The 27448-nt window shown below is 41.5% G+C and overlaps 1 protein-coding gene across 1 annotated transcript in view; it reads right to left on the bottom strand.

Moving 5' to 3' along the window:
* Window positions 1–27448, bottom strand: part of ddx1 (DEAD (Asp-Glu-Ala-Asp) box helicase 1) — a 71160-nt gene that overhangs the window by 12215 nt on the left and 31497 nt on the right. Inside the window, exons 14-23 of the mRNA XM_068022760.1 lie at window positions 27305–27365; window positions 24075–24173; window positions 20984–21073; window positions 18829–19014; window positions 18428–18479; window positions 15788–15934; window positions 15611–15702; window positions 11576–11648; window positions 11424–11496; window positions 11273–11315 (exon numbers count right to left, since the gene is read on the bottom strand). Coding sequence (XP_067878861.1) covers window positions 11273–11315; window positions 11424–11496; window positions 11576–11648; window positions 15611–15702; window positions 15788–15934; window positions 18428–18479; window positions 18829–19014; window positions 20984–21073; window positions 24075–24173; window positions 27305–27365 — 916 coding nt within the window. The remainder of the gene's footprint in view (window positions 1–11272; window positions 11316–11423; window positions 11497–11575; window positions 11649–15610; window positions 15703–15787; window positions 15935–18427; window positions 18480–18828; window positions 19015–20983; window positions 21074–24074; window positions 24174–27304; window positions 27366–27448) is intronic.

Below are 27448 nucleotides of genomic sequence, written 5' to 3'. Positions count from 1 at the left end.
GAACGGCTAAACAGCTTAGGCCTTTATTCATTGGAATTTAGAAGAATGAGCGGTGATCTTATTGAAACATATAAGATTTTAAGGGGGCTCGACAGGGTAGATGTTGAGAATATATTTTCACTGGTGGGGGAATCTCGAACTAGGGGACACTCATTTAAAACCGACATGCAAAAAGGAATTTTTTCTCTCACAGGGTGGTGAATCTCTGGAATTCTCTAACTCAGGGTTGTGGAGGCTAGGTCACTAAATGTATTTAAGGAGGAAGATAGATTTTTGAAATCTCAGAGTCGAGGGGTATGTGGAGCAGGCCCGAAAGAGGAGTTGAGGCCTGGGACAGATCAGCCATGATCTTATTGAATGGCAGGCAGGCTTGAGGGGCTGAATGGCCTACTCCTGCTCCTATTCTTATGTTCTTATGATTCATCTCGGCCTCCTCCCAAGCATCCACAGATGCCAGCCTTCAACTAATCCAATTCATTCCACGTGATATCAAGAAATGGCTGAAGGCACTGAATACTCAGCACAAAGGGGTATAATATGCACGTTTGCAGATAGGGAGGAGGATGACAACGACAACATTAAGTGGACCGACTTGGCAGACCAGGCTAGTAGGTACCATAACGATGAAAACAGTTCATGGGATGATCCACCTCCCGAACCGCCTGAAACCCCAATCGAGCCGGCCTCCACCCAGGTCTTACATATGGCAACATTGATAACTATGCGAACAGATGGGGTTCAAGGGGGGCAGGCACTAACATATGCTACTACGTATACGATCACTCAATTGGCAGAAATGCAGAAGGAAGTCCCTAAGTATAAAAGAAGGGGACCTGTACGTTACCTTTGCAGCTATAACCCATTTACGGGCTCTACACGGATTGGACAATAAAGAGGTGGTTAAATTATTGGGAATGTGTTTAGATCCCATACTCTTCTCTGCATTGACACAAGCACAGCAAGGGGGCGAGGGTACCCCAGTTGAAATGAAGGCAGCAATATTGGCAGCATCAGGGTGTAATAAAGGGGATACCACAGAAGGCTTGCATAAGTGCCAGCAGGGGTCGAATGAGCATCTGATGACGTTTGCCAATCGATTATGGAATAATTTCAATGAAGTTTATGGGCCCGGACTAGACAGAACTAATCTTGGGAATAACACATATAGATGGGTGCGCACGTTGATAGCTCATTCTAATGAGAGTAGTCAGAATGCATGTGAGTGTTATGATCCGGAAGACCAAACCCACACTGAACAGTGGGCTCTCCAAAGTATGACCAGTGTATGAGAAAGAGCCCTGGGAAAACGGGAAAAAGATAAAGACAAGGGAAAGGGCAAAAATCAGTGCCTTTCACCCGAGGGGCCTGGGAACAGCATGGAGAAATGAGGGGCCCAGGAAAGGTCAGCGTAGCACAGCTAGGGTACTACCACCACCCCCTTATGAAGAACAAGTAGAGCGAGGTAGAGCGATGGCCAGGAACAATTCCCCCCCTGCCCATGATCTGCAGATGTTCTAATTGCGGGAAGCAAGGACATATCGTTTGTGATTGTAATGCACCCCGGCGACATATAAGGGAAGGAGAACCAGGATTACCGTCCCTATACCCTCTGTTGCCTTTGGAAGGGGCCAGGAGATCGGTGGCTCAGCAGCAGGAGCACGAGGGTGGTTGATACCACCCTATGGCTCCTGTTAGTGAAATCCGGAGAAGGGCTGGACAGAAGGAAGGGTCAACCAAGTCGGTTACCTGGAATTCTGATCTAGATATCGGCTGGGAAGATTGATGGTGTCAGGCCTCGGTGGAGTGGGTTTGCAAAGGGGGGTGGGATCCGTTTGGGCAACCGGAGGTGAAAAATGAGGTAGCAGGCCGCCTCACTATGTTTTTGTGGGATACCGGTGGCTCCCAGACAGTCCTGAACCAATCTGAAAGGAACAGACCCCTCTTGGCATACCCAGAATAAAGTGATGTTAAGTGGCTTTACAGGCCATGTTCAAACAGGGATTGAAACTAAACTATTACTATTCAGATTTGGAAATTATTGTTTTAACCATACATGTGTGATTATCAAGTTGGGACAATCGATGGAGAACATTTTGGGATCAAATGTAATGAGGAAACAAGGTTTGTCTTTTGATTCGGTGAATTGTTGCATCTGGAAGATGCCGAACGTGCAGGGTTTCTCTGGTATGATCCAAACGGGTCAATACACAGAGAATCTGTGTGATGGCAGAAATGTGGTTAAACTCAGAGGACATGACTGCTGACGCGGTAGCGCAGCAAATGATTGAAAAACACCGTTTGGTGTTTGCAACTCACAAGCATGATTGCGGACGGATGACATGGGACGTCCTAGTTGAGGGGCCATATCATCGACCCCAGAAACAGTATGGGTTCCTCAAACAGGCGAAGATAGAGGTAAGGAAGGTCACTGACAGTCTCTTACAACAGGGGGTATTAAGACCAGTGGCATCCACCAATAACTCTCCTATTTGGCCCGTCCGTAAACTAGATGGATCGTGACTATTGACTTTCGAGAATTAAATAAGGTCACGCCCTTGACAGCACCTACTGTTGCTCCAAGCCCTGCAATGATAATGAAGCCGTTCCCACAGTCTAAGTGGTTTACCGTGTTGGATATTAGTAACGGGTTCTGGTCCATACCACTGGCGCAAGAGCGTCAATATAAATTTGCGTTTATGTTCCAGGGACAACAGTACACCTGGATGTGTCTCCCCCAGGGATTTCATAATAGTCCGTCAATATTCCACCAGCGGTTGGCAAAAGGGTCAAGTTCTTTCTCCCGATCAGAATGTTTGATCCAATATATGGATGACCTATTACTCCAAACGGAGAGTAAGGAAGAGCATTTAGAGCTACTGGAGGAACTCCTTCAACTCCTTTGGAAGGTCGGAGTGAAAGTTAACCCGAACAAGGCACAGATATTGAAAGAAAAGGTTCCTTATGTGGGAATAGTGTTAACACAGGGAAAGCACAAGATAGAGCAAAAGCGAGTACAGACAATCCTCGAACTCCCCCTACCGCAAGATATTAAAGCTCTGAGATCATTTTTGGGCCTTGTTGGGTATTGCAGGAACCATATTGATGGATTTGCCTTAAAGGCAGCTCCTTTATATGATCTCCTGAAAAAGAATTCTGAGTGGGGACAGACACCAGAGTGTACGTCAGCAGTTGCAGAACTAAAACAGGCACTAGCTACAGCCCTGGCGCTACAGGTGCTGGACCCATCCCTACCCTTTGCCCTCGAGGTTGCTACCACAGATACTACCTTATCAGTGGTATTGCTTCAGGAAAAACATGGTCGATTTTATCCAGTGGCGTACGCGTCTCGCTTATCAGTAGAACGAGCTTTTACAGTGCGTGAAAAGCATTTGCTGGCCGTCTTCTGGGCAGTTCAACATTTTATTTATATTGTTGGCCTCAGCCCCATAACTATTCTAACTGAACACACGCCTATCCAGTTATTACTGGATGGACGGCTGAAGGACAGTAATGTTAGTCAGAATCGTATTGCTCGGTGGACCTTACTCTTGCAAGGCAGAGACATTTCAGTAAAAAAGGCAAGAACTACTACGTGCCTGGCGGATAATTTAATCTACCAAGGTGAACCCAATGAGTGTCAGGTTTGGACAGCAAAGGCCCTCAAGGGGCCTTTTGTGTCAAAATTATTGGGGGGTGTACATGGGAAAGGGCCAGAAATCAAACCGGCACTAAAAATTTTTGTTGATGGTTCCTCTACAATGGAGGATGGGATTAGGCAGACTGGATGTGGATTACATGTACAGGATCATAATGGAACACCTATTCAAGATATTGCCTTACAGTTACCCACGAGTCTAAGTGAGCAGGGTGTAGAACTAGCTGCGGTCGCATTTGTGGTGACACAACCACATGTTTCCCCCAGCAGTTGACATTTATTCTGATAAACTGTTACACACGTACATACTAACCGAGTTCCCACCTCTGTGGGAAGCGAGAGGTTTTGTGTCAGCAGATGGAAAACCTTTGCCGTCTGCCCTCTTACTGCAGAGGATAGTAAATGCAGCGAGAAAAGGGGAAGGTCAGTGCGGGATCATTAAAGTAAAGGCTCATAGCGAAGAGAGTCCTGAAGGAAATAAGAGGGCCGATGAATTAGCAAAGATGGGAGTGAAAGCAGGGAAATATTGGGATCTGAGGGGAGATGACACGAACCCCATAGGCGCAGTGATAGTCTCCCAGCTTAAGATTGAAGATCTGGTAGAGGCACAAAGCCAAGATCCCATACTAAAACAGATACAGAAGGGAGAGAAATGACAAGAGTCAAGATACAGACAGAGACAGGAGTGGTACTGAAGGAAGGAAAATATGCAGTGCCGATACAGGATAGAAATCAAATAATTTATCAGTGTCATGATGTACAAGGACACCAAGGGATGGAGGCGACAGAAAGTCGAATAAATGAATTGTGTTGGTGGCCAGGAATTGGGGGGGTGGGGGGGGAAAAGATGTGAAGCATTATGTGGAAAACTGTTTGATTTATGCTCAAAATAATCCAGACTAGTACGCCCAGAAAGGAGAATTATGACACACACATCCGGTAGAAGGGCCGTGGACGAATCTACAGATTGATTATGTGGGGCCATTGCCTCCATGCAGGGGAGGATTTAAATATGTACTGGTGATTATTGATACTTTCACTAAAAGGGTAGAGGCTTTTCCCACAAAGACTAACACAGCACGGGTAACTGCTGATATTTTAGTGCAGCATGTTTTTAACCAGATGGGGGTTGCCTTGAAGCATAGAATCAGATCAAGGGTCTCACTTCACTGCTGAAGTGATGCAGAGTGTGATGACTATGTTGGGGATTGATCAGAAATTCCATATAGCCTATCGCCCTCAGTCAAGTGGGATAGTAGAAAGAATGAACAGGACTTTAAAAGGGAATGTTGAGAAGGTCCAGCAAAATAATTCAACCTGGTATAAGGTCCTACCCTATGTCCTGATGGTAATCAGAAACATAGTATCCAGCTCGACTGGACTTACCACCCATGCCCTAATGACGGGACGACAAATGTGAGGGATAGAAAAATTGTTAGGGTTAGATCTTTCTGAACCGGAGATAACTGCTCTAACCCATGAGAAATTTATGAATCAGTTATTGGAGCACTTGCGGGCAACTCAGAAGATAGCAGCGGTACAAATGGGACTGAAACGAAAACAGAGTAAGACATATTTTGATGGAAAGATAAAGATGGTAGAACTAGGTGTTGGGCAACAAGTTATGGTCCGAATCCAACAGACAGGAACTTTCTTATCCCCAAAATACGTTAGGCCATACCGTATCGTGTATACAAGGTAACGATGGAGAAGGATAGGGCACGCTGGTACCATGTGAACCAACTTAAACTATTCGGAAAACAGAATAGCCATCAACACCATGTACAGTTAGACGCACTAGGAGAGGTAGAGATGGGGCAAGTGGGAAACGCTCCCGCCCATGGAGGAAACGGACAGGATCAGAGTCCTCAGTTCTTAGATGATGATATGGAAAACTTAAGTTTTGCATTCCAGAGAATGTTTCTAGAGGACCCAGTGGAAGCCATTTCCTTTGGAGCCACAGAAGTTGAGAAAGGTAGCATCAAAACAGGGAAATTAAGTGTGGAACCAGCTGTCCGTTCAAAAAAGCAGCAGCTTAAACCACGCCTTCAGACAGAGTGGAGGCGAATGGGGAAACCAGAGGGTAGCTGTCCGTCAGAACAAGGGGTACGTGGTCGATTAATCCGCATAAGTGATTGAGTTTGACCCAGCTGGGGTACACTAATCAGAACTGTAAATAAGAGCAGGTGTTATCGTGATCTTACAGGTAACAGAATGAAGCCTTGGCATCTATCGCTCGTGATGACTGCTGCAGCTGTAGCCATCAACATGTTGAAGGAGGATGACAGACTGTATAACATCAAGTGCTGTAACAGGAACTGGTTCGGGGGAGGACATTCAGATGACATCGTCCGACCAGTAGAAGTACGTGGCAACTACCAGGGGCTACGGGAAGTTGCATTCGGCAGTCAACGTTGGGAGCAGTAAGCTTCTTTTGTAAATGCTACTATTGGACAGTGGGTATGTGTTGAATGTCCAAAGGGAACCACCTTAAGGGACCCACCAGGGGGCCCCAAATTTCCTGTATGGGAATGCAATGATAAAGACTGTGAGAACCGATCACGGTGTGTGAAGCCACACAGTGATAGGATTTATTGGCTCGAATGTGTTGGGAAAAATAAAAAAAGGACAGTCCTACTCCAGGTCGTGAGTGTAATCGGGCTAGAAGCTCCAACCACCATGGTTAACTCCACATCCAAATTATTAACGAGTAGGGTTACAATCCAGTAGCCACAAGTGACTGATCTCCCTTGCTCTGCCTTAACTGCAGGACCAGAAAATGGACTTGCAATAATAAAAACTAATAAAATTGTATATGATAATATACAGCATGATTTGGTACCGGTAATATTAGATGTCTCAGATATCCAGTTACCTGGCTGGTGGCCTGAGAAGACCCGAGAGTTGTACAAGGTACTACTGCAACAATTGCTGAGACCAGAATTTGATGAGGGAATAATAAAGGGAAAAAGACGTAAACATAGTTTAGTGAATGACATAGCCACAGTCTTTAATTCAGGAACTTCAATTGTTAATACTATAGATTTGGAAAATGTGGACCAGAAAGTTAGAGCTCTCTGTCAGCTAGTAAAGGATATTTTGAAAAAGGAACAAAAGGGACAGAGTGGTGTAGCTAAAGTAGGACAGGATCTGACGAAAACAGTGACAGGACTGGTGAGAGTACTGGAAGGTCATGCTCATACTATTAATGATATAATAGAAAAGGTAAAAGGAGGTCCATGACATTTCAAATAATGAAAGTGTTTGCAGTACATATGGTTCGTGGATGTTAGAACAAACTCGAGAAAATATGAGGCAAATTGATGCGGGATAGGTACTAGTTTGGATCAATGACACCCAGTTGGAGGACTTAGCCAGTCACACAAATGATAAAATTACCAGGTGCCAACTCCGAAAACTTAAGGTATGGAAGGGTCAGGAGTGTGTAAGTACAAAATCTATGAGTATTGGAGTAGTATTGGGAATACCTGTAATTCCGAGAGACAAGTTGGGGATGCAATTATACAAAGTAGAAAATATAGGGGTGATAAGGGGAAAGATGACATAAAATACCATGATATTTTACCCTATGTTGTGGAAATTGGAAAAGAGGTAGTTGTAACAACATTGTCTGAGTGTAGTCTGGAAAACCTGGTGGTCATATGTCCTCATCCTATATATAATACAGCAGAATTAAAATGTGGATTTAATGTCACTGTAAATTGCACCATGGAAACTAGGAAAACATCGTCAGGGCTAACCCATGTGGCCTATATGGGAGAGGGGAGATATTGCTTAACCATCACTGCGGAGGAGTACCAGCGTGGACATAACCGGACTTGTCTGGTGAGCAACAGTACGTTTTGTTTCAACCCACAAATACCAACACGAGTAGGGAAGATGGAGTTGGTAGACATACATAAACGAAAGACAGAAAATGATAACTGTGACAGAAAGTATTAGGATTTGACAAATTACCTCCGGGAATGTGAATATACTATTCAAACATTGCCCACACGCTTGGGTAAAGAGAGACAGCAGCTAGAAGCCATTGCTGTAGTATACTACAATCTGGAACAACAAATCGAAGATGCTACAAGATGAGATTGACGAGATAAACGATTCTGCCTGGTGGGAGGACTTATGGAACTGGGGGTCAAACGTGTAGATACACCCCTGGTTTAGAATTATCTCCCATGTCCTGATAGTGGTTTTGGGTATCATGGTGATATATGCGACATACTTAATTTGGAAACTTAAGAAATTAATTAGGCAATGTGAGAGGATGTACGAATGCAGGTTGGACAGCTACCTTAAAGGCAATCAGTATTCGAACTTGCTCTATAAAAGATAGACAATTAGTTATGTAACACGAGGGTAATTGTATAACCTATTCGTATATACTGAAAATGAATTAATGATCAAAATACTCTAAGAATGAAATTGCGACTATTATGTTCGCACAATTGATTATGTAATAGTGATGTTTAAATTGTGCTTTCTTTAACATTACACTGCTTATGCTTTTGCTTTGAAAATGAAATTGTAATTGCACAAGTGTACTACCCAAGAGACACGAGTGTGTGATCCCTTGGGCATAGCCCTGCAGGATCAAAGGAGGGACTGTAGACCCAGTAAAAACATATAAAAATTTAGTTAAAACAAAGGAGCTAGTCACACAACAATAAATAATGTGTTAAAGCATAGGGAGAATGAGTAGAAAGGGGGCCACAGCACACAGATGGCCGAGGAATTGTAAACAGTATAGATAAGACATATTGATGATACCAAACCCTGTCTTTCATGTAGCAGATAAAGGGAGTCGTAATGGATATTAAATAAGATTTGATTCATAGTAGATAATGGGAAACTGTGAAGTTTTGAACAGATTCTCACTGAGCCAAATAAGGAATTACCATTATGTCAGTATTATATAATTTAATTTTATTTTTAAAAAATTTTATTTAGAGATACAGCACTGAAACAGGTCCTTCGGCCCACCGAGTCTGTGCTGACCATCAACTACCCATTTATACTAATCCTACATTAATTCCATATTCCTACCACATCCCCTCCTTCCCTCAATTCCCCTACCACCTAACTATACTAGCGGCAATTTATAATGGCCAATTTACCTATCAACCTGCAAGTCTTCAGCTGCAGGAGGAAACCGGAGCACCCGGCAAAAACCCACGTGGTCACAGGGAGAACTTGCAAACTCTGCATAGGCAGTACCCAGAATTGAACCCGGATCACTGGAGCTGTGAGGCTGCAGTGCTAACAACTGCGCCACTGTGCCGCCCAGTAAAAGGGGCGGGTCTTGAAACTGAGTTTCAGACCCCTGACTGAAACTGGGGAAGGTACGAGAATCCCGGGGAAGAACACTTGAGAAGATACCCTGAGCCAGGGGCTCAGAACAGAAGAGCAGCCGCAAGTCCGAGACTGATCACCTCGTGTCTTGACAGGTAGTATACTGTACAAGTAGTGAGAGCTTGTATTTGATGATATAGTGTGTGAATAAAATATTGATATACCTTTCACCAATCGGATTCCGCGGATTCTTTAAGAGTAAGTGCACATTAGGCACAACACAACATTCTGGCAACAGTACTGAAGACACGTGAAGACAGAGAACTAGCCTGCCCCTAGTCAAGCTGTTCTACTACAACACTGGCATCTACCCGGCAATGCGGAAAGCAGCTCACCCCCACCTTCAAGAACATTTCGGCACGGGCAATAAATGCTGGCCTAGCCAGCAATGCCCACATCCCTCGAACGAATAAAAAAGAAAACTGTGGAACCAGTCATGAATCTAGACACAAGTCTGACAATTGCGATTAGTACTGTAACTGTTGGAAACTACTACATTGGGTCTCACTGTAACAAAGTTCTCTTTTTAAAGTTCTGATAGTATTGGAGTCCATTACTGTTAGAACCTACAAATGCATTGCATTCCTTATATGCAGGAACTGTTAGGGCAGTGGACAAAGAAACAGACATGGAGTTAAAAAAAAAAGGGATGGGTGGTGAAGCAGAGATGAAGACAAGGGTCGTAAGAAGGCTTTGAAGGAAGATAGAGAGAGAGTTAACAAGCTGCAAGTAGGGAGATAACAGTTCCAGAGGTAGGAGCACAGGGTCTAAAAAGGACTAGTTGCTGTCAGTGAAATGGATAGTGTGGGAAACAGAACGTGCCAGTGATGGAAAGCACATCTGAGACATAGACCTGGGAGATTGATGAAGCAGGGTAGAACAAAGACAGAAGAATTTGAAGGTGAGAGGGGTGAGGACAATGATCTTAGTCAATTCACTAGGGCACTGGCAGGCAGTGCACCTTAATTAGAACTGGGATGCTATTCAGAGATTAAAGAAAGTGTAATACAAGGGCTAATTAAGTTCTCTCTCCCAAAACCGTACCTTGTTCTCCTTGACTATAAGCATCAAGAAAACCGTGGCCATGGGACAAGGTGCTGCATCACCACCCCTAATCATACTAAACACCATCCCACTGTAAGTGGTAAGCAAATGCTGCTACCTTGGGTCCATACTGATAGACAATCTGTCCCTTGATGCAGAGTTCGATACACGCATAGGGAAAGCAGCCACCACCTTTGGCCAACTCGTGAAATGTGCATGGGCCAACGCCAAGATGACCCTTAGGACTAAGCAGATGGTTCTGTGCTCTCAGAACCTTGCTGTATTGCTGTGAAACATGGGCAATTTATAGTTACCAGAAAAAGCTCAATAATTTCCATCTTTGCTGTCTGCAGCACATTATAGGTATATCCTGGCAGGAGAAAAATTAAATGTGGCATTCCTCTGAAAGGCAGGAGCTTCCAAGTGTGTTGGCACTAATCAGAGGTCGCTTCGGTGGATCGGACATGTCCGCAGGATGGAAAATGGTCGCACACTCAAGGACCTTCTGTACAGAGAGGTAACCAAAGTTCCGCTTCAAGGACGCTTGGAAGAGTGACGTGAAGGCCCCAAATGTCACTTATCATACCTGGGAGTCACTAGCTGGTGAAAGAGAGAAACAGTCACACATCCTGTGGACTGGCTTGCAGTACCACGATGACCAGTGGCTACAGCAGCTTCACAACAGGCACCAATGCTGAAAACAACAACTCACAGCGTCACTTGGCAGCTTCATATGCGGCACTTGTGGCAGAACCTGCCTCTCAAGGAGTCGCCTTCGCAGCCATCAGCAAAGGTGCACCAAGTGACGACACACCACCTAAACAGATTGTTTGCTGGTCCATCATCTTTTGTAGATGGAAGGTTGCCAAACAATTAAGTTATTTCACTGGTCTATCAGGTATATTTCAGATTTTAAAGAGCATTTAGTCTTAGGATATTCTGAAGTCTAGAGTATACTTAGTGAAAGCTTTTCATCAGTTTTGACTTTATGCCAAAGAACTGTGCAATAATTTACTTATCAGATTAATGTCTTTGAAAGCATTTCTAACTAGGAACAATTACAAACAGCAGCGAGATAAAACAATCTAAAAACAGCAGCTACTTAACTCAAGAAGATCACCAGTTGTGGTTGGTACAATGCAGAATACCCTTAAAGTAGCAAATCAAATTTTGCATACAATAGAATTCGCACAAAAGGATTACCTTTTCTTTCTCAGTTGCCACCAAGGAAATAGCCAGACCCATCCTGAAAAAAATGTAAACATCACTTTGCTACTTTGTAGAAATATACTTTCTCAGACACAAAAACATATTTAAGTATAGAAGTGGACTTCATGCGTACTCAGCATCTTACCTGTCAGCTCTGCCCACTCTACCAATTCGATGAACATAGTTTTGTTTTTCATCAGGAAGAGTCACATTAATTACTGTTTTTAAAAGCAAAAGTATATTAGTACTGTACTAAATTAAAGGAGCAGCAACACAACAAGTAGATACCTCACTTACCAAAAGGAACACCACGAATGTCAATTCCTCTGGCAGCAACATCAGTACAGATGAGGAGTCTTACATCTGCTTTCTTTGCAAAACAAAAAAGTGCATCAAAACATTGCATTTAGATAGCCAACATTAAACAAATAATTTTTAACCATCTCCAAAACTTTTCTTCCTTTATTGCTACATTCTGTAACAGGTTAAGTTGCAATGAATGCCACTTTTCTCTCGAGCTGTAGACTCCCACAACCTGAAATTGGTGAATGGGTTGAAGACAAATGCTCATCACTGCAACTGGATATTGTCAATTATTGAGTTGTCAGATTTAAATTGCCAGCCAAACTCGCTAACATTTACAGGAATGCACTTTCTAGACTCCGCTCATAGTGAAAATATTTCAACTAAAAGGCCAATTTAGCAAGAAACTGAATTTAGAACAATTTTTTTTAGTGAAATTTACTACCTATTTACCTTGAAAAAAAATAAATAGAACTAATATGCAAGCAACTAAACATAAAAAGTCTACTTCTGCTTCAGTTATAAAGCATTGCAATCATTAAACTCAACTTCAATTATTGTAACAGTGTCATTATCATGTCCTTTTCGTAGAAGTATGTCATCAACTTCACATCAAGATCATATGAAATGTCAGAAAATACAGCACTTTCAAATATTTTAATTTGAGCTAAATTTATGTTTCAATAAAAAAAAAAAGACACTATGGTCAGATTTTGTACAGAAACACAGCACAATATTCACAAAGTAATTAAAATCGACGGACCTCAAATTAAAAAAAAAAAGAGGTTGCTCTATGTTTAACACTCAAATTACAGAATTAGCTATCAGCTTTGCTCAGAATGGATATTGCATTGGTGAACTACTCAAGTTAAATACCTACTGCCTACTCTAGTTTCAAATGATTAATTTTAAAACTAAATGGATTGCTCTCTAGCATCTTAAATTTCAGAGTAATCTGTTGCGATAAAATAGACCACCTGGAGCACAAGTCAAAAACATCATTTAAGAAACCAGCTATAATAGAAACAGAAAAGGCTGGAAAGAAACAGTTAATGTTTCAAGCTGGTGGCATCAACTCTGTTTCTCTCTCCACAAATGCTGCCAGACCTGCTGAGTATTTCCAGCATTTTCTTTCTGTCTTTATTCCAGATTTCCAGCATCTGCAGTATTTCGCTTTTGAAGAATCTAGCTGCAATGTTTTTGAAATAAAAAGATGGTTTCGTAGCTGTTAGCAGCTTTTACATCGGCTTTTTTTGCTCTTTGCAATTGTGGTGACGACCATTTATATTTAATATTTGAAAAGACAAATAAGCATCATACTGAATACATTTTAGTTGGAACATTTTGAATCACTAAGGCTCCTTTTTTTAAAAAAAAAAGTTACATTTTAAAATAAAAACACTGAAATGGCAATAATCATGCAAAGAACATGGATTCATACTTAATTTGTATTAAACTGCTCATTTAAATAAAAATCACGTGTATATATAATGCAACAGAAATAGTCACGCACCAAGAGCTGAAATTATAGATGTGCAGTTAAACTGACAACTATGCAAGAAATAGCAGAAAAGCAGCAGGAATCGGCCATTCAGCTCTTCCAGTCTGTTCACCATTCAACAAAATCATGGTTGATCTTCTATCTCAACTCCTCTTTCCTGCCTGCCCTATCCCTTGATTCCCTTTGTAGCCACAAATCTATCAAGTTGTCTTTAATATATTCAATGACTGAGAATTCAAAGAACAAAGAAAATTACAGTACAGGAACAGGCCCTTCGGCCCTCCAAGCCTGCGCCAATCCAGATCCTCTATCTAAACCTGTCGCCTATTTTCTAAGGGTCTGTAACTCTGCTTCCTGCCCATTCATGTATCTGTCTAGATACATCTTAAAAGACGCTATCGTGCCCGTGTCTACCACCTCCGCTGGCAATGCGTTCCAGGCACCCACCACCCTCTGCGTAAAGAACTTTCCACGCATATCCCCCCTAAACTTTTCCCCTCACTTTGAACTCGTGACCCCTAGTAATTGAATCCCCCACTCTGGGAAAAAGCTTCTTGCTATCCACCCTGTCTATACCCCTCATGATTTTGTACACCTCAATCAGGTCCCCCCTCAACCTCCATATTTCTAATGAAAATAATCCTAATCTACTCAACCTCTCTTCATAGCTAGCGCCCTCCATACCAGGCAACATCCTGGTGAACCTCCTCTGCACCCTCTCCAAAGCATCTACATCCTTTTGGTAATGTGGCGACCAGAACTGCACGCAGTATTCCAAATGTGGCCGAACCAAAGTCTTATACAACTGTAACATGACCTGCCAACTCTTGTACTCAATACCCCGTCCGATGAAGGAAAGCATGCCGTATGCCTTCTTGACCACTCTATTGACCTGCGTTGCCACCTTCAGGGAACAATGGACCTGAACATCCAAATCTCTCTGTACATGAATTTTCCCCAGGACTTTTCCATTTATTGTATAGTTCACTCTTGAATTGGATCTTCCAAAATGCATCACCTCGCATTTGCCCGGATTGAACTCCATCTGCCATTTCTCTGCCCAACTCTCCAATCTATCTATATTCTGCTGTATTCTCTGACAGTCCCCTTCACTATCTGCTACTCCACCAATCTTAGTGTCGTCTGCAAACTTGCTAATCAGACCACCTATACTTTCCTCCAAATCATTTATGTATATCACAAACAACAGTGGTCCCAGCACGGACCCCTGTGGAACACCACTGGTCACACGTCTCCATTTTGAGAAACTCCCTTCCACTGCTACTCTCTGTCTCCTGTTGCCCAGCCAGTTCTTTATCCATCTAGCTAGCACACATTCACAGCCCTGAAGTAGAGAATTCCAAAGATCTACAAATTTCAGAAGAAATTGCTCATCTCAGTCTTAAATGGCTGACCCCTTATTCAGAAACTGTGACCTCTAGTTCTGGACTCCCCAGCCTGGGGAAACATCCTCCCAGCAACTACCCTGTCAAACCTCACGAATTTTATACGTTTCAATGAGATCACCTCTCATTCTTCTAAACGCGACGGAAAACAGGCTTAGTCTACTCAATTTCTCCTCATAGGACAATGCCTTAATTCCAGAAATCAGTCCAGTGAACATAGGCCTGGGCTAATAATCCTAGAAGGCGAGTTCAAAAAGCAAGAGGGTGGATGGAAATGTGGAGTAATCAGTTCAGCCATGAACTTATTGAATGGCGCAGCAGGCTCGAAGGGCCGAGCGGCCTACTCCTGCTCCTAATTTGTATGTTTGTATGGAGACCAAAACTGTACACAGTACTTCACGTGTGGTCTCATCAGGCCATAAATAAAACTATAGTAACATTTCTTTACTCAGAGACCAGTTCCTTCACAATAAAAGCTAACATAGCATTGGTTTTCCTAAATGCTTGCTGTATCTCCAGGTTAAATTTCTGTGATTCGTGTACAAGGATACCCAAGGCTCCTCTGAATTCCAATGTTTCCCACTATCTCCCCTTTTAAAAATTCGGCTTTTCTATTTTTCCCCCAAAGTGGATAACTTCACATTTCTCCACATTATATTCCATCTTCCACATTCTTATCCACACTAACTTGTGTATCCTCCTCACAGCTTTCTTTCCCATCTAGCTTTGTACAGTCAGCAAACTTGAATACATTACACTCAGTCCCCTCATCTAAGTCACTGAATGTAGATTGTAAATAGCTGCGGCTATGTGATTAGTGGAGGATTAGTATAAATGGGTGGTTGATGGTCGGCACAGACTCGGTGGGCCGAAGGGCCTGTTTCAGTGCTGTATCTCAAACTAAAAAAAACAAACATCGATCCTTGTGGTACCCCACAAGTTATAACCTACCAACCCGAAAAGGTCCCATTTATTCCTACTCTCTTTTTTGTCTGTTAACCAATCCTCAATTCATGCTATTAACCTCTTGTGTGCCACCCTATTGAATGCTTTTTAAAAATCCAAATAAAAATCCCTCTGGTTTCCCTCATTTGAGTTACCAGCCATGTATTACACAATTACCTTGAATCTTTCCAAGTTTTGCTTTCTTTCATTTGGTTTTCTATCACCATGCAAGCAGACACAAGAGAACTGATGTCCCTTTCTATCTGGTCCTGAAACAATAAAATAATTTGATGTGAGAACCCCTACCCCAAAACAGAAATGGCTGAAACAAAGCAAAAGACTCAATTATCTCACCTCCTCCCATCTGAACAAAGTATTGTTCCAAGTTATCACAGTCAATCTTTGTCCTGCAAAAAATAATCGCCTGATCCATTTTGTGTTCTTTGATTGCACGAGCTGTATATTCGCCCTTTAGTATTTTAATAGCTTCTGACCACATCTCTGGAGAAATTAGATATGGAAACTCATTAACTAAAAATAAAACATTTCGTATTTGCAAAATAAAAGCCAAGAGATAGAATTTTTTTTTTAATCACTAAGACTAAAAGTGGACTAACAGCAAGTTGACTATTGATAAAAAGAGAGTTATTGCTTCAATGACTCTTTAAAACAAATCTGATGTTCAGTAATTAAATCCAGAAGCATTTTTATTTTTGTACCAGCTGAATTTACAAAACAATCTACAAAGCTTTCAGTTTTAACTGCAGAAACTCCTCACCCTACTCAAGCTTCTTCAAACTCTAAATGGCGAGAAGCTAGGAACTATGAAGGAGCAGAGAAATTTGGGTGTTCCATGTACATATTAGTAAAAGCTATGGGAAAAGGCATAAAAAAATAAACTCTGCTGATATAATTTTGACCTTTATCTTGAGGCTGGAATACAAAAAGGAGAAAAATTATACTTCATTTATACAGTCTTAGTCAGACCGATCTGGAGTACTGCGTTCAGTTCTGGGCATCTCTTCTCAGGAAGGATATATAGGCTTTGGAGAAAGTATAGCACAGATTCACCAGAATGATATATGATCTAAGAGGGTTTAAATTAAATTAATAAGGATAGGCTGTGTTATGCCCAGTAAAGACATATATTCCTAACTTTTAAGATACCAACTTCATTCAATGTGGACTCTGAAATTGATTTTTCCTTTAAAAAAAAAGCAATGTGTTGCAAAGATGGCTGCTGAAGGTCAGATTACCTGGCCTGTGTATTCAAAAACTGCCTCACTGTCTCGAAATGAGACAAGGATACATTCAGGACTAAGACGTGGCAACTACATCCACCCTGAATAGAATGGGTTTCTTCTGAGACAAAGAAGGTGACTGGATTGAGCCCCCTCCTCAGGATGAATGTCTTACAACAAAACCAGCATGAATAGTTATGAAGTAGCAAAATCATAACAGATGAGTACCCAAGCATTAATCGATAGTCATGGTGATCATACCCTGGCCCATTGCGTGGTCACAACATTCTGAGGGTTATCATTGACCAGAAATTGAACTGGAGTAGCCACATACACACCGTGGCTACAAGAGCAGGTCAGAGGCTAGGAATCCTGAGGCAAGTAACTCATCTCCTGACTCCCCAAAGCCTGTCCACCACCTACAAAGGCACAAGTCAGGAGTGTGATGGAATACTCTCCACTTGCCTGGATGGGTGCAGCTCCAACAACACTCAAGAAGCTCAACACCATCCAGGTCAAAGCAGCCCGCTTGATTGTTTGTGGATGGGGTGCCATTCACTCCCTTCACTACCGACACATAGTGGCAGCTGTGTGTACCATCTACAAGATGCACTGCAGCAACGCACCAACGCTCCTTTAACAGCACCTTCCAAACCCACGACCTCTACCACCTAGAAAGACAAGGGCAGCAGATGCATGGGAACATCACCACCTGCAAGTTCCAAGCCACAGATCATCCCGACTTGGAACTATATCGCTATTCCTTCACTGTCACTGGGACAAAATTCTGAACTCCCTTCCTAACAGCACTGTAGGTGTACCTACCCCACATGGACTGTAGTGGTTCAAGAAGGCAGATCACCACCACCTTCTCAAGGACAGTTAGGGATGGGCAATAAATGCTGGTCTAGCCAGCGACACCCATAGCCCAGGAACGAACAACAAAAAACAGGGGAGAGAGTCACACATCTAACAGAAACTCTAACGTAATGAATTTTTACCTTGAAAAGTAACCCTCCGGAAAGATGGGGAACGATCAAGTCAAGACCTTCAGAAAGCAGTCCAGCCAGAAGCTATGGAAAGAAATCCAGCCAAGCAAGAAAGCTTGCTCCTAATTCTACACTTAAACCTGTTGCAGCAAAGAACTGAAAGTGACCACCTTAGCCTGAAGCCTCAACTATCAGAAATCTACAACACCCCAACAAGACCAAGACTACAAACACCCAGGGCTGAACCTTTAAAAAGACACTGTCCTCCTTCGAAGACTCAGCAGGTTTACCATAAACCATGAACACCTACCTCACTTTAAACCACTTACCCTTTTCCTATCAATCTATTCTTGTGCACACGTGCGCAAAGTTGCAACAAAGTGATTCCTGACAATGCAGCCGGCCATGGACGTCATCAGGCTGCGCCAAGGTGCGCACATGCACAGATGGGCTCCTGCTCTCTGCGTGTGCGCTGTGTTCCGACTTTCCAGGACTGGTTAGTGCATGTGATGATGTTATCGCGTGACGTTAAGCTCCGCTCCCCCCCCCACCCCCGCTGCTCTCTCCGGCTGCTCTGCTCTTAAGGATACATAGGAAATTCAATTGGGAGGGTATTCTACATGATGTTCAGCGACTGCAAAACGTTTAACTTCTCAATACCCATATTATTCAAAATATTAAGATTTTAATGTAAATTTATTTTGAATATTTTACATTTTAAGCAAGCTAATAGTATGCCTGGCATCTAATGCAAAGGCACTGACCTGCAGAATTAGCACCAGGTCTTGTGTTATCTTTTGCATGAACTTCATCTGTCTGAGGAAGGGGAACAAAAAAAAAAGTTACATATTCAGACCATCAACTGATTTATTGCATTTTGAGACATTACAGCAAGAGTTATACTTTTGTCATACGAACATAAGAAATAAGAACAGGAGGAAGTTATTTTGAAGCAGTTGACAAAGCTTAATCCAGCATAGAATTTCAAAGGAACACTTAAGAATTTTGTTGGTGTTTTGTTTTGACTGGGGTGGTGTGGGGGTGGGGGTGGGCAGTGGAAGGTGAAGATGGGAAGTTATATAAACATTGGCATTATAGTCACATGGGCCCAATGATGAAGCAAAGGGAGCAAGTTCTCCAACAAAAGCAGTCCAAATCTCCTTACCCGGACATGTCGCCCAAGTTTCTCCCAGTGATGATCTGTTTTTGGATTAACTCGCAGAACAACATGATGCACGGTCTCAGGAACAGAGTCCTCTCCCTTAAGATCTACCCAGGTTGGGAAATGCATGATCTTCTCGGAGAGCTTCTTAACATCAAATGAATGCAGTGTGGCTGAGCAAACAATTACCTAGATAAAGCATAGCAAACAAAGCCATTTTAATACCTAGAGTGCAGCAATCTTACACTAAAAATAAAAGGCTTCATCACTGGAGTCAGCATTCCAACTTAGGAAAAATACATACACTTGCTGGGCTGAATTTTAGAAGGCAGCCGCCCAAATAGGCAGTGGGTGGAAAAAATGGGCAGGCCGCATGCCAAAGCGCTGCCACAATTCCAAGCTTGGTGGCTCATCTAAATAGGCAGGGCGGGGCGCCCTCCCCCCCCGATCACATGCAGGGAGTGGGCTGTCCGTCCCCACCAACGGCGTCAACTGCCAGCGTGCAGGCGCTGATGCCATTTTCAAAAGGGCTGTTAGCACTACTGGCATATTTAATGAAATTACACAAATACATCTCTTTTGCTCCTCTCCAACCTCAATAACATTATTTGCCCTTTCCACCCCAAAACACTTACATTTACCATCTGACCTTCCCCCTCCATCCAAACTGCACAAACTTTAAACTTCAACCCTTCCCACCATCCCCTACACCCATGATGTTAATTTGACACCTCCCACGACTGCACTGAGAAACTTACCTTTTCTCTCTCTTCCCCCCCACCCCTCCGTGTTGTGCCTTGTTTCCCCAGACGGGATCTGAAGGCGCGGGAGTGTTGGCCGCCTGGCCAAAGATCGCAGCGCGGGATATCAGGGGCTAATGCAAGTTTATTCAAATTAAATTAATTAAAAATTTCAAATTATGGTCCCGTAGCCCAGAGTTGAGGAGGCCTTCACAGTACCCCTCACCATCACTGGGAGGATCGGGCTGGGCCCTGCCAGCGTAGAGGTCCATGGCGGGCGTCATCCTGGGCCTACCCCCTACCATGGACCCAGACGTCGAGGGCTCCTTAAAGTCCAGCCTGCCATTAATTTGCACTGCAATGCCTCATGCTGTTAGATTTACTGCAGTGGGCAGTGGTTAGCACCACAGCCTCACAGCTCCAGGGACCCGGGGTCGATTCTGGGTACTGCCTGTGCGGAGCTTGCAAGTTCTCCCTGTGACGGCGTGGGTTTCCGCCGGGTGCTCTGGTTTCCTCCCACAGCCAAAGACTTGTAGGTAATAGGTAAATTGGCCGTTGTAAATTGCCCCTAGTGTAGGTAGGTGGTAGGGAATATGGGATTATTGTAGGGTTAGTATAAATGGGTGGTTGTTGGTCGGCACAGACTCGGTGGGCCGAAGGGCCTGTTTCAGTGCTGTATCTCTAAATAAATAAACTGTTCTGCATCTATTCATCGTCTTTACGAGTTAAAAAAACAGAATAGTGCTATTGCAGTTGTTTCTTTGACCATTTGCTTGCTTCACAAATCTGAAATGCTGTCAGGACCCATAGCAGCCTAAGGAATTCTCTTTCAAAAAAGACACTTTTAAAACATGAGTAACTGGTTCTTTCCCAGTTAAGTTCCCAAATATCTCCTAGTATTTTGTCTGCTTCTTTGAAAAATCAAGGAATACTAAGTTGCATAATGAAGGAAGAGCCAGATCTCCTGGTATATGGCAAAATGCAAGATTTGTACAGACGATCTTTCAATCACAGTATTGAAAACATTTTAGATTTAGCCATCTCAGACATTTTCTACCCCTTTCAGAAAGGCTGTGGTTGGTTTGATTCTTGAAGCCTTTCTCATCACACATTCATACCTTTTTTTGATCAAGAAATTCAGATAAAATGTGTAAACAATTTAATATTTCCATATGCAAATTGAGTTAAGTACTTCTCAAACCTTATATGAAGGTTCAGTGCACTGAAGTCAATGGGACAAACAAAAACCTAAGCAGCATTTCCGAGAGCACAAGTTACACAGCATGACATGATCACATTCAGTATTAAGAGAACACCCAGGGGACATTCAAACATCAATTCTCCAAAGGACAGGCACATGGCTCTCTTACAAGAGAAGTTAAATTTGACTTTACTGTGTCTTTTAACAAAGTTCATACCTGCAACCTCTTGCCATCAGAGGTTACTTGAGGGATCTGAGAATGTATTCTTGAAATGAAGTCAGAGTAGCCTTGAGTGAGCAATCCATCCTACAAAGAGGTAACCACTTTAGATGGCTCCATTTTAGTTACCATAAAATACACAGAACAAAGCATTATAGATTAAATTTTTCTTCAGCTTTCAAATATATGCCTTCTACTAATGCTATGTATATAAACGCTTAACACAAGGTTTAGGTTTCTTTTAGCTCCACGAACTAAAAGCTTCCACAAGCACTTTTTGCACTGTACATTAAACTTTGCTTTGCTGAAAGATTTAACCAAGATATACATCATGTTACGACCGAGGTGGGAGGAGTATGCTGTTCAATCTAGCCCCACTTCTCCACAGATCACAGTATATATTTTAAATTTTCCCATTTATCGATACAGTCAATCATATACTCTATTTTTCCTATGGTTAACCAGAAAAATAAAAAATTCAGAGCTCTGTTACAGTAAAAAAAAAGCACTTGGGCTGATTACTTGCTCATTTTTGAAGAAAACAGCAGATGACATACATTGTTCCAAAACTGGCATACAGTCTAGCCTCCGAGTACACGTAGGCAGGTCACTGGGATTTTTCATAACAGTTCTTTTCAGACAGCATTGAGAACTAGTTAAGCAGGCTTTCTTCAAAAGACAGGAGACAAGATGAATTGACAAAGTGGACTTCTCAGGGTCTTTTAGAGATACTGGAAAGCGAGCTGGGTTGTGATCTTCCTTCATTCCTTCAGGCTAACTTTATCAGCCGCTCATTCCAGAAGGCAAAACACACACTGACTGCTCCAACCAAAAGCCTGTGAGTTTTCTGCTCTCTCTCAGGTGCACTCTGCTGCCACCGGGCTTGTCCAATTAAGGGGTGCTACTGACCTCTCTGCCCACATCTCCCCATTACTAGGGCTTCTGTTCTATTTTTTAAACATGTTATGCAGACCCCCCACCTGCAAAGAATGAGGCCCCTTAATTTTGCCACATGGACATTAAACTTAAAATTGTTGATGGGAAGAAAAGAGGGTCTAGCACAAGGAATTGCCAGGCCCCTCGCCAGAAAGGCATTTTTTGCATACTAGCAGACAGTGTTGGAACAAAAGAACCAATCTCTGCTCCCCCAATATACAAACTGACAATGGTCAGACCAGTTTAGTCACATGACTAACTGGCTGTTGGAGTTTTTTGAATTTGAACTCAAAGCTCTTTGATCCTGGACTGAAAACATCTCTCTCCTGTCTGTTCCCATCTCTTTCTCACAGAACTGAAGACCCATTGAAGACGCAAGAACCCTAAGAGAGAAATGTCTCCTACAGTGAACAAGGTTCAAGAAGAATACTGGGCCCCAACGAAAAGCAAGACTACCTACAAAGGGACTACAGTGAGCTCCAAGCACAGCAACAAGAAACTCTTCTGATATTGCCTCAAACGTCTCTACTTTATTTTCTCTTCGGCTCTTTTCTGTCTCTATTTGCACGTGCGTATTGCATATGCATGCTAGCGTGGGGTGAGGCATGTATCCTTAGGCGTTAGCCGAATTAGAATTTAAGTTTAAGTTTTAATAAATTTCACTTTCTTCTTTAAACCTAAGAAAGCCTGGCTGTGCTCATTTCTTTGCCTTATAATTGGAAAGCAGTGAACAAGGATTCACCAAAGGGGAGCTCAAAAGCCGCTTTAAAAATTAAATCCTGTTACAATAAGACCAGGTGAAGGCTGAAAGAGACCTCTTGATACCTTTCTCACCTGGTCGTAACAAACTTGTCATGTGACAACTAGTATTCAGTTTGACTATGAATTCCTCAAAAAATATTTTAACAAAGAAAAAAAAATCACTTCCGTAACAGTTAACGTTGCTTAGATACACACAATATGCCAATACGTCAAAGGCTAAAGATAAGGAAACTGGACATTGGGTGGTTAATTACATTGCGAAGATGTTAAAAATGCTTTCTGAATCTTTTCTCAACATGGGTTAAATATAGCAAAATGTCTACACTTTCTGTAATAAGGGTATCAGTCTCGAAACTTACAAAAAAAAAAGCTGTACTTGATAAAAACGTTACTGAGGACTGAACAAAATATTGGCCCAGATTTTTCAGTCAGCAACGCCCACTTGCCACTACCATCAAATAAATCTCAGCACGATACCACTGCAATCCCAGTGGGTAGAATTTCCACTGCTTTAAGGGAGGATTCCCTCTTAGCATAGACTGCAGCGAGGACCAGCAGCGCAGGCTGGTCTGGGCAAAAAAGGCAAGCAGTTGCAGGCATGGCTTAGTCACTGCACCACAAAAACTAAAAAAAAAGCTGCTTCACTAAAACTGCATTGAAAAATTAAACAGCATTGGGAAAAAAAAAAATCACATTTTAAGAGACAATTAATCTTATAAAATGAACAATGTAAACAGATTTTTAAACAGTACAATAATTTATCAAATAAATCACTAAATGATTTAAAAAGTAGAAAGTCTTTTTTTTTGGAGAGATTTTTAAAAAGGTTTCATGTTACGAACGGTTTAAAAAAAACATCCATTTTAAAAATTTAAATGGTGTGCGTCCCCTAGTTAAGTATTTGCAAATTGAGAGGAAGCCCCTTATGCCTGAAAATACTGGTGTAAAATTTAAAAAGTATAATTAATTTGGAATTAGTAGGCAATTGACCCAAATCCACATTGGTTCCTTATGTGGCGTTTGAAGCAGTAAACTTTTGGGAATAGCACTGGCTGGCCCATCGCAACATCAGATAAGCACACGGTGTGTGCACTCCGAAGTTGTGCGGCCTCTCTGACATCCAATAGCAGCAAACACCGAATGCGTCGCCGCTACTGGCGCCACAAAATCTCGCCCATCTTATTCAGTTTTTAGGTTTTTGTAACACATTTACGCATAGCTCCCAGTTTGTCCAACAGAATCAAAAGCAACCAAATCTTACTAAGATAGAGGTGATAGGTGTTATATGAAACCATGAAAACATACTGTTTCAGATAACACAGATGCTATTCAATTTGTAAGATTAATAAGGATAATGACAGCATTTCATCTTTGATAAATGAACACTTACAGCTTCATCCAGCACCAAGAATCTAACTTGGGACAGATTCAGTTTTCCTGTTGAGACAAGATCATCTACTCTTCCAGGAGTTCCAACAACAATATCCACCTGTGGAATAGACAAGAACACATTCATATCTCCAATTTAATGCTGCCTAGACTTCAATTAGATTATGGAACAAAAATTAAAGTTTAGGATTGAATCTCACTTTTCTTCAGTAGACTTTAAAACACAAGGTACACCTTGAACAGTTGAATTGCTTAACAAGCAAAAGTAGATGCAACACAGAGCAGCTCGACGATCCTGTATTTTTTTTTCCCGGGAAGAATGCGGTGTGCCTTTAAGGCAGGAAAAGGAACAGTATTGCTTTAAGGCAGCAAGCTCCAGGGACTGTGCATTCTGGTTGCCCTGGGATACAGCCAGAGACTCAGGATCAAGAGATACATTGTTGCCGAAAGACATTTGAAACTAGCTGAAAAACTGGCTTTAGAGACACAGTTAATAGACACATACAGACTGTCTGCCAGCATATACTGAAGGAAAAAAAAAAAGAGCACTCTGTGGGTTTATTTAAACCCTATTTATTATACTCAGAATTCTGATGTCAAGCCAGATTAATTTTTAAAAAAGAAAAATAACCAATTCCTTTAACTACTGAACTGTAATTGCTGAAATTCATCGCTGGAAAAGAGCATCATTCAACTGCTGAATTAGACTACAGATAGTTCTACTATTGAAGAACCTTTATTTTCCCCCATTGGACGGCTGTGAGCACTTCAAACAACCTTGGACTGTTTCACATTGCAAGATTTCACTTTGGCAGAAGCGTAAATATGCAAAGACACTACTTTATCTACTTTAAATGTTGTTTATATCTTAGTAGTGTTTAAGAATTTAGTTATTCTAATTAAACAGTTAATTTGTTGATCCAAAGACACCTGGTTTGGTTAGCCTCATTTGGGGATTAATAGATGGTACAATTTGGCTGGGTCGCTCTTTAATTTGGAAAATTTTAAATAATATGTTAAGCGATCTGTGGAGGGACGGGACTGAATCAACAGTGCATTTCTCCCACCACGATCAGAATCGTATATTTTGATTGGGAGCTTTGATTTAAGCGGTTGGTCTTAACACAAGCAAAAGTAGATGCAACACAGAACGGCTCACCACCATCTTCTCAAAGGCAATTTGGGATGGGCAATAAATGCTGTCCTAGCCAGCTATGCCCACATCCCATGAACGAATAAAAAAACAGTATTAAAAGCTTAAATATTGCTGAAAATGTCCCTTTGAAGAAAGGTACCTCCGGAAAAGTGAGACTCAGACAGATTATTACAAAATAAGGGACTCAAATTAAGCACTTTGATGGTGTACGATGGTATAATAGATCTGCAGTTAACATTCTGTGAAATCTCTAAAGACAAGTTTTATGTTAACAAAGATATAATATAATTGTAAAGCTGAGGTTTCTTCTACATATATTGTTTTTAATATTAAAAGTTAAGTGTATAATTTGGTTTTACATCTCAGTAAACAGCTTTAAAAGGTGGGAAGTTAATAAACCTGTTTGAAAAACACAAAATTGTACATTATGAGTATTATTCTAGGATTGTTTTGGGAATCTCAGCACTAAGATGCAAGAACTCGAAGCAAATTTAGACTTTTTTGGCAAGGGGTGGTGGGGAGGCAAAAAAGGTACCAAGTTGCAGCTACTTTAAGACGAGTGATAAATGCCATAAAGTGCAAACAAAACTTTAGCATTTTGGAACATTCACTGAACACCAAAATCACATTAAAACTTACATTTTTAAAATAATCACTAATGAAATGCACAAATTATACAATTTAGTTTGGGAGTTTATGCACTCCAGCTGATTCATGATTTAACTTTAAAGAAATGTATGAATGTGATGGAATCACATCAGAAATATCAGGTGGTAATTCACAACTGAATGGGAAATAAAAGCCATTAAACTTACAAATTATCTTTACTGAATTATATAGTAGGCTAAATTATTGAAATATGACATACAATGTCAAAATTTGTCCAATACCTTGATAAAGCCAGGAACTTATGCACAATTTGGACAAGTGGTTTATCTTTTTTCAGATGAAGATTAAGCCATTATATATTGTAAACATACAACTGTGTCACATGAATTGAGGGGAAAACAAGCAGGAGAATAAGGGTTTTATAAACGGATTGTTTTTAACCACAAATGTTTCCTTTTTAATGCAATGCAGTGGACATTAGCCTGAGGATGACACAATACTTGATTTGGAAAATCTCCCATTTAGATAGTGTGACAGACACAGTAAAACGTCTCAGGAGATTCAGTTAAGCCAAACCCCAGAGTCAGTGTGGAGGTGACCAAAATGCTAAAGTGGTAGGTTTTGAGAATTTGAAGGTGGGGAGAAAGGTAACAAGATAAAAAAAAAGTTTGCAGTGAGAGTTCCAGATTGTGGGGTCAAATTGTGAGGTGGTGGGGCAGGTACAGTGGAGAAATATGCACAAGAGTGTTGTACCGTGTAGGAAAGGACATAGGACTAGAAAACTATGCAAAAAGGTGCAGGGAATGAATTTGAAGATCAAACAACAAACAGATTGCACAGCATCAGGAATGGAGTCTAGGCCTTGGGATTTCTGAAAGGATTCAAACAAGATGCTTTATTGTTGTCGCTGAAGTGCATCAACAATGAGGTCAGAAAGGTTACAAACAATTTCTGCAATAGCTAGTATCTTTAGACTTTCTGCAATGGTCAATTTGAAATGGGCCCTTTCAGAAATTTATGCAAATACACTAAAAGCAAAGGCAGCAAAACTCGTGAGATGGGCAAAGTATACATGAATTGTTTGCTGTGGAAAGCATAAAACAGTCAGCAGTAACTTAAAAAAAAAAATTTGACCTGTTAGAAATAGTAGTATCAGTGTACTGTTAGCAAAGTACTCTAGTGTGGGAGCTAAAGAAAATAACGCTTGGGGAGTAAAAGAATTTGCTATTTGTTCTATGTTTAGGGAAGAAAATGGCTTGTTTTTGTATAGAACTTTCAAGACCTAGGATATCCCAATGCACTTTACAACCAATGTATGGTACAGTAATGTATAGAATATCACCTGAACCCCTTAGTTGAAATAGGATCTTTTAAATCATACCATAACCGATTCTGGGTTACTTTATTCAGCTGACATTTTCACATTCCTAAACACATTTTCATGGAGAGTAAAAAGGTAAACTTACTCCTTGTTCCAGGACAGCCAGTTGATCTTTTGCAGAAACACCACCAATAATCAAAAGTTCCCTAAGACAAAAAAAACAAAAGTATTTATATGAACAAGGATTACTAAATGGTTGAGTGCTTGAGTTTTTTATCCAAGGGTTGTA

The sequence above is a fragment of the Heterodontus francisci genome, chromosome 3 (assembly GCF_036365525.1).
Source record: "Heterodontus francisci isolate sHetFra1 chromosome 3, sHetFra1.hap1, whole genome shotgun sequence".
Lineage (NCBI taxonomy): Eukaryota > Metazoa > Chordata > Chondrichthyes > Heterodontiformes > Heterodontidae > Heterodontus > Heterodontus francisci.
The sequence above is the reverse complement of the archived record's forward strand: the minus strand, read 5'-3'. Positions and strand labels throughout refer to the sequence as shown.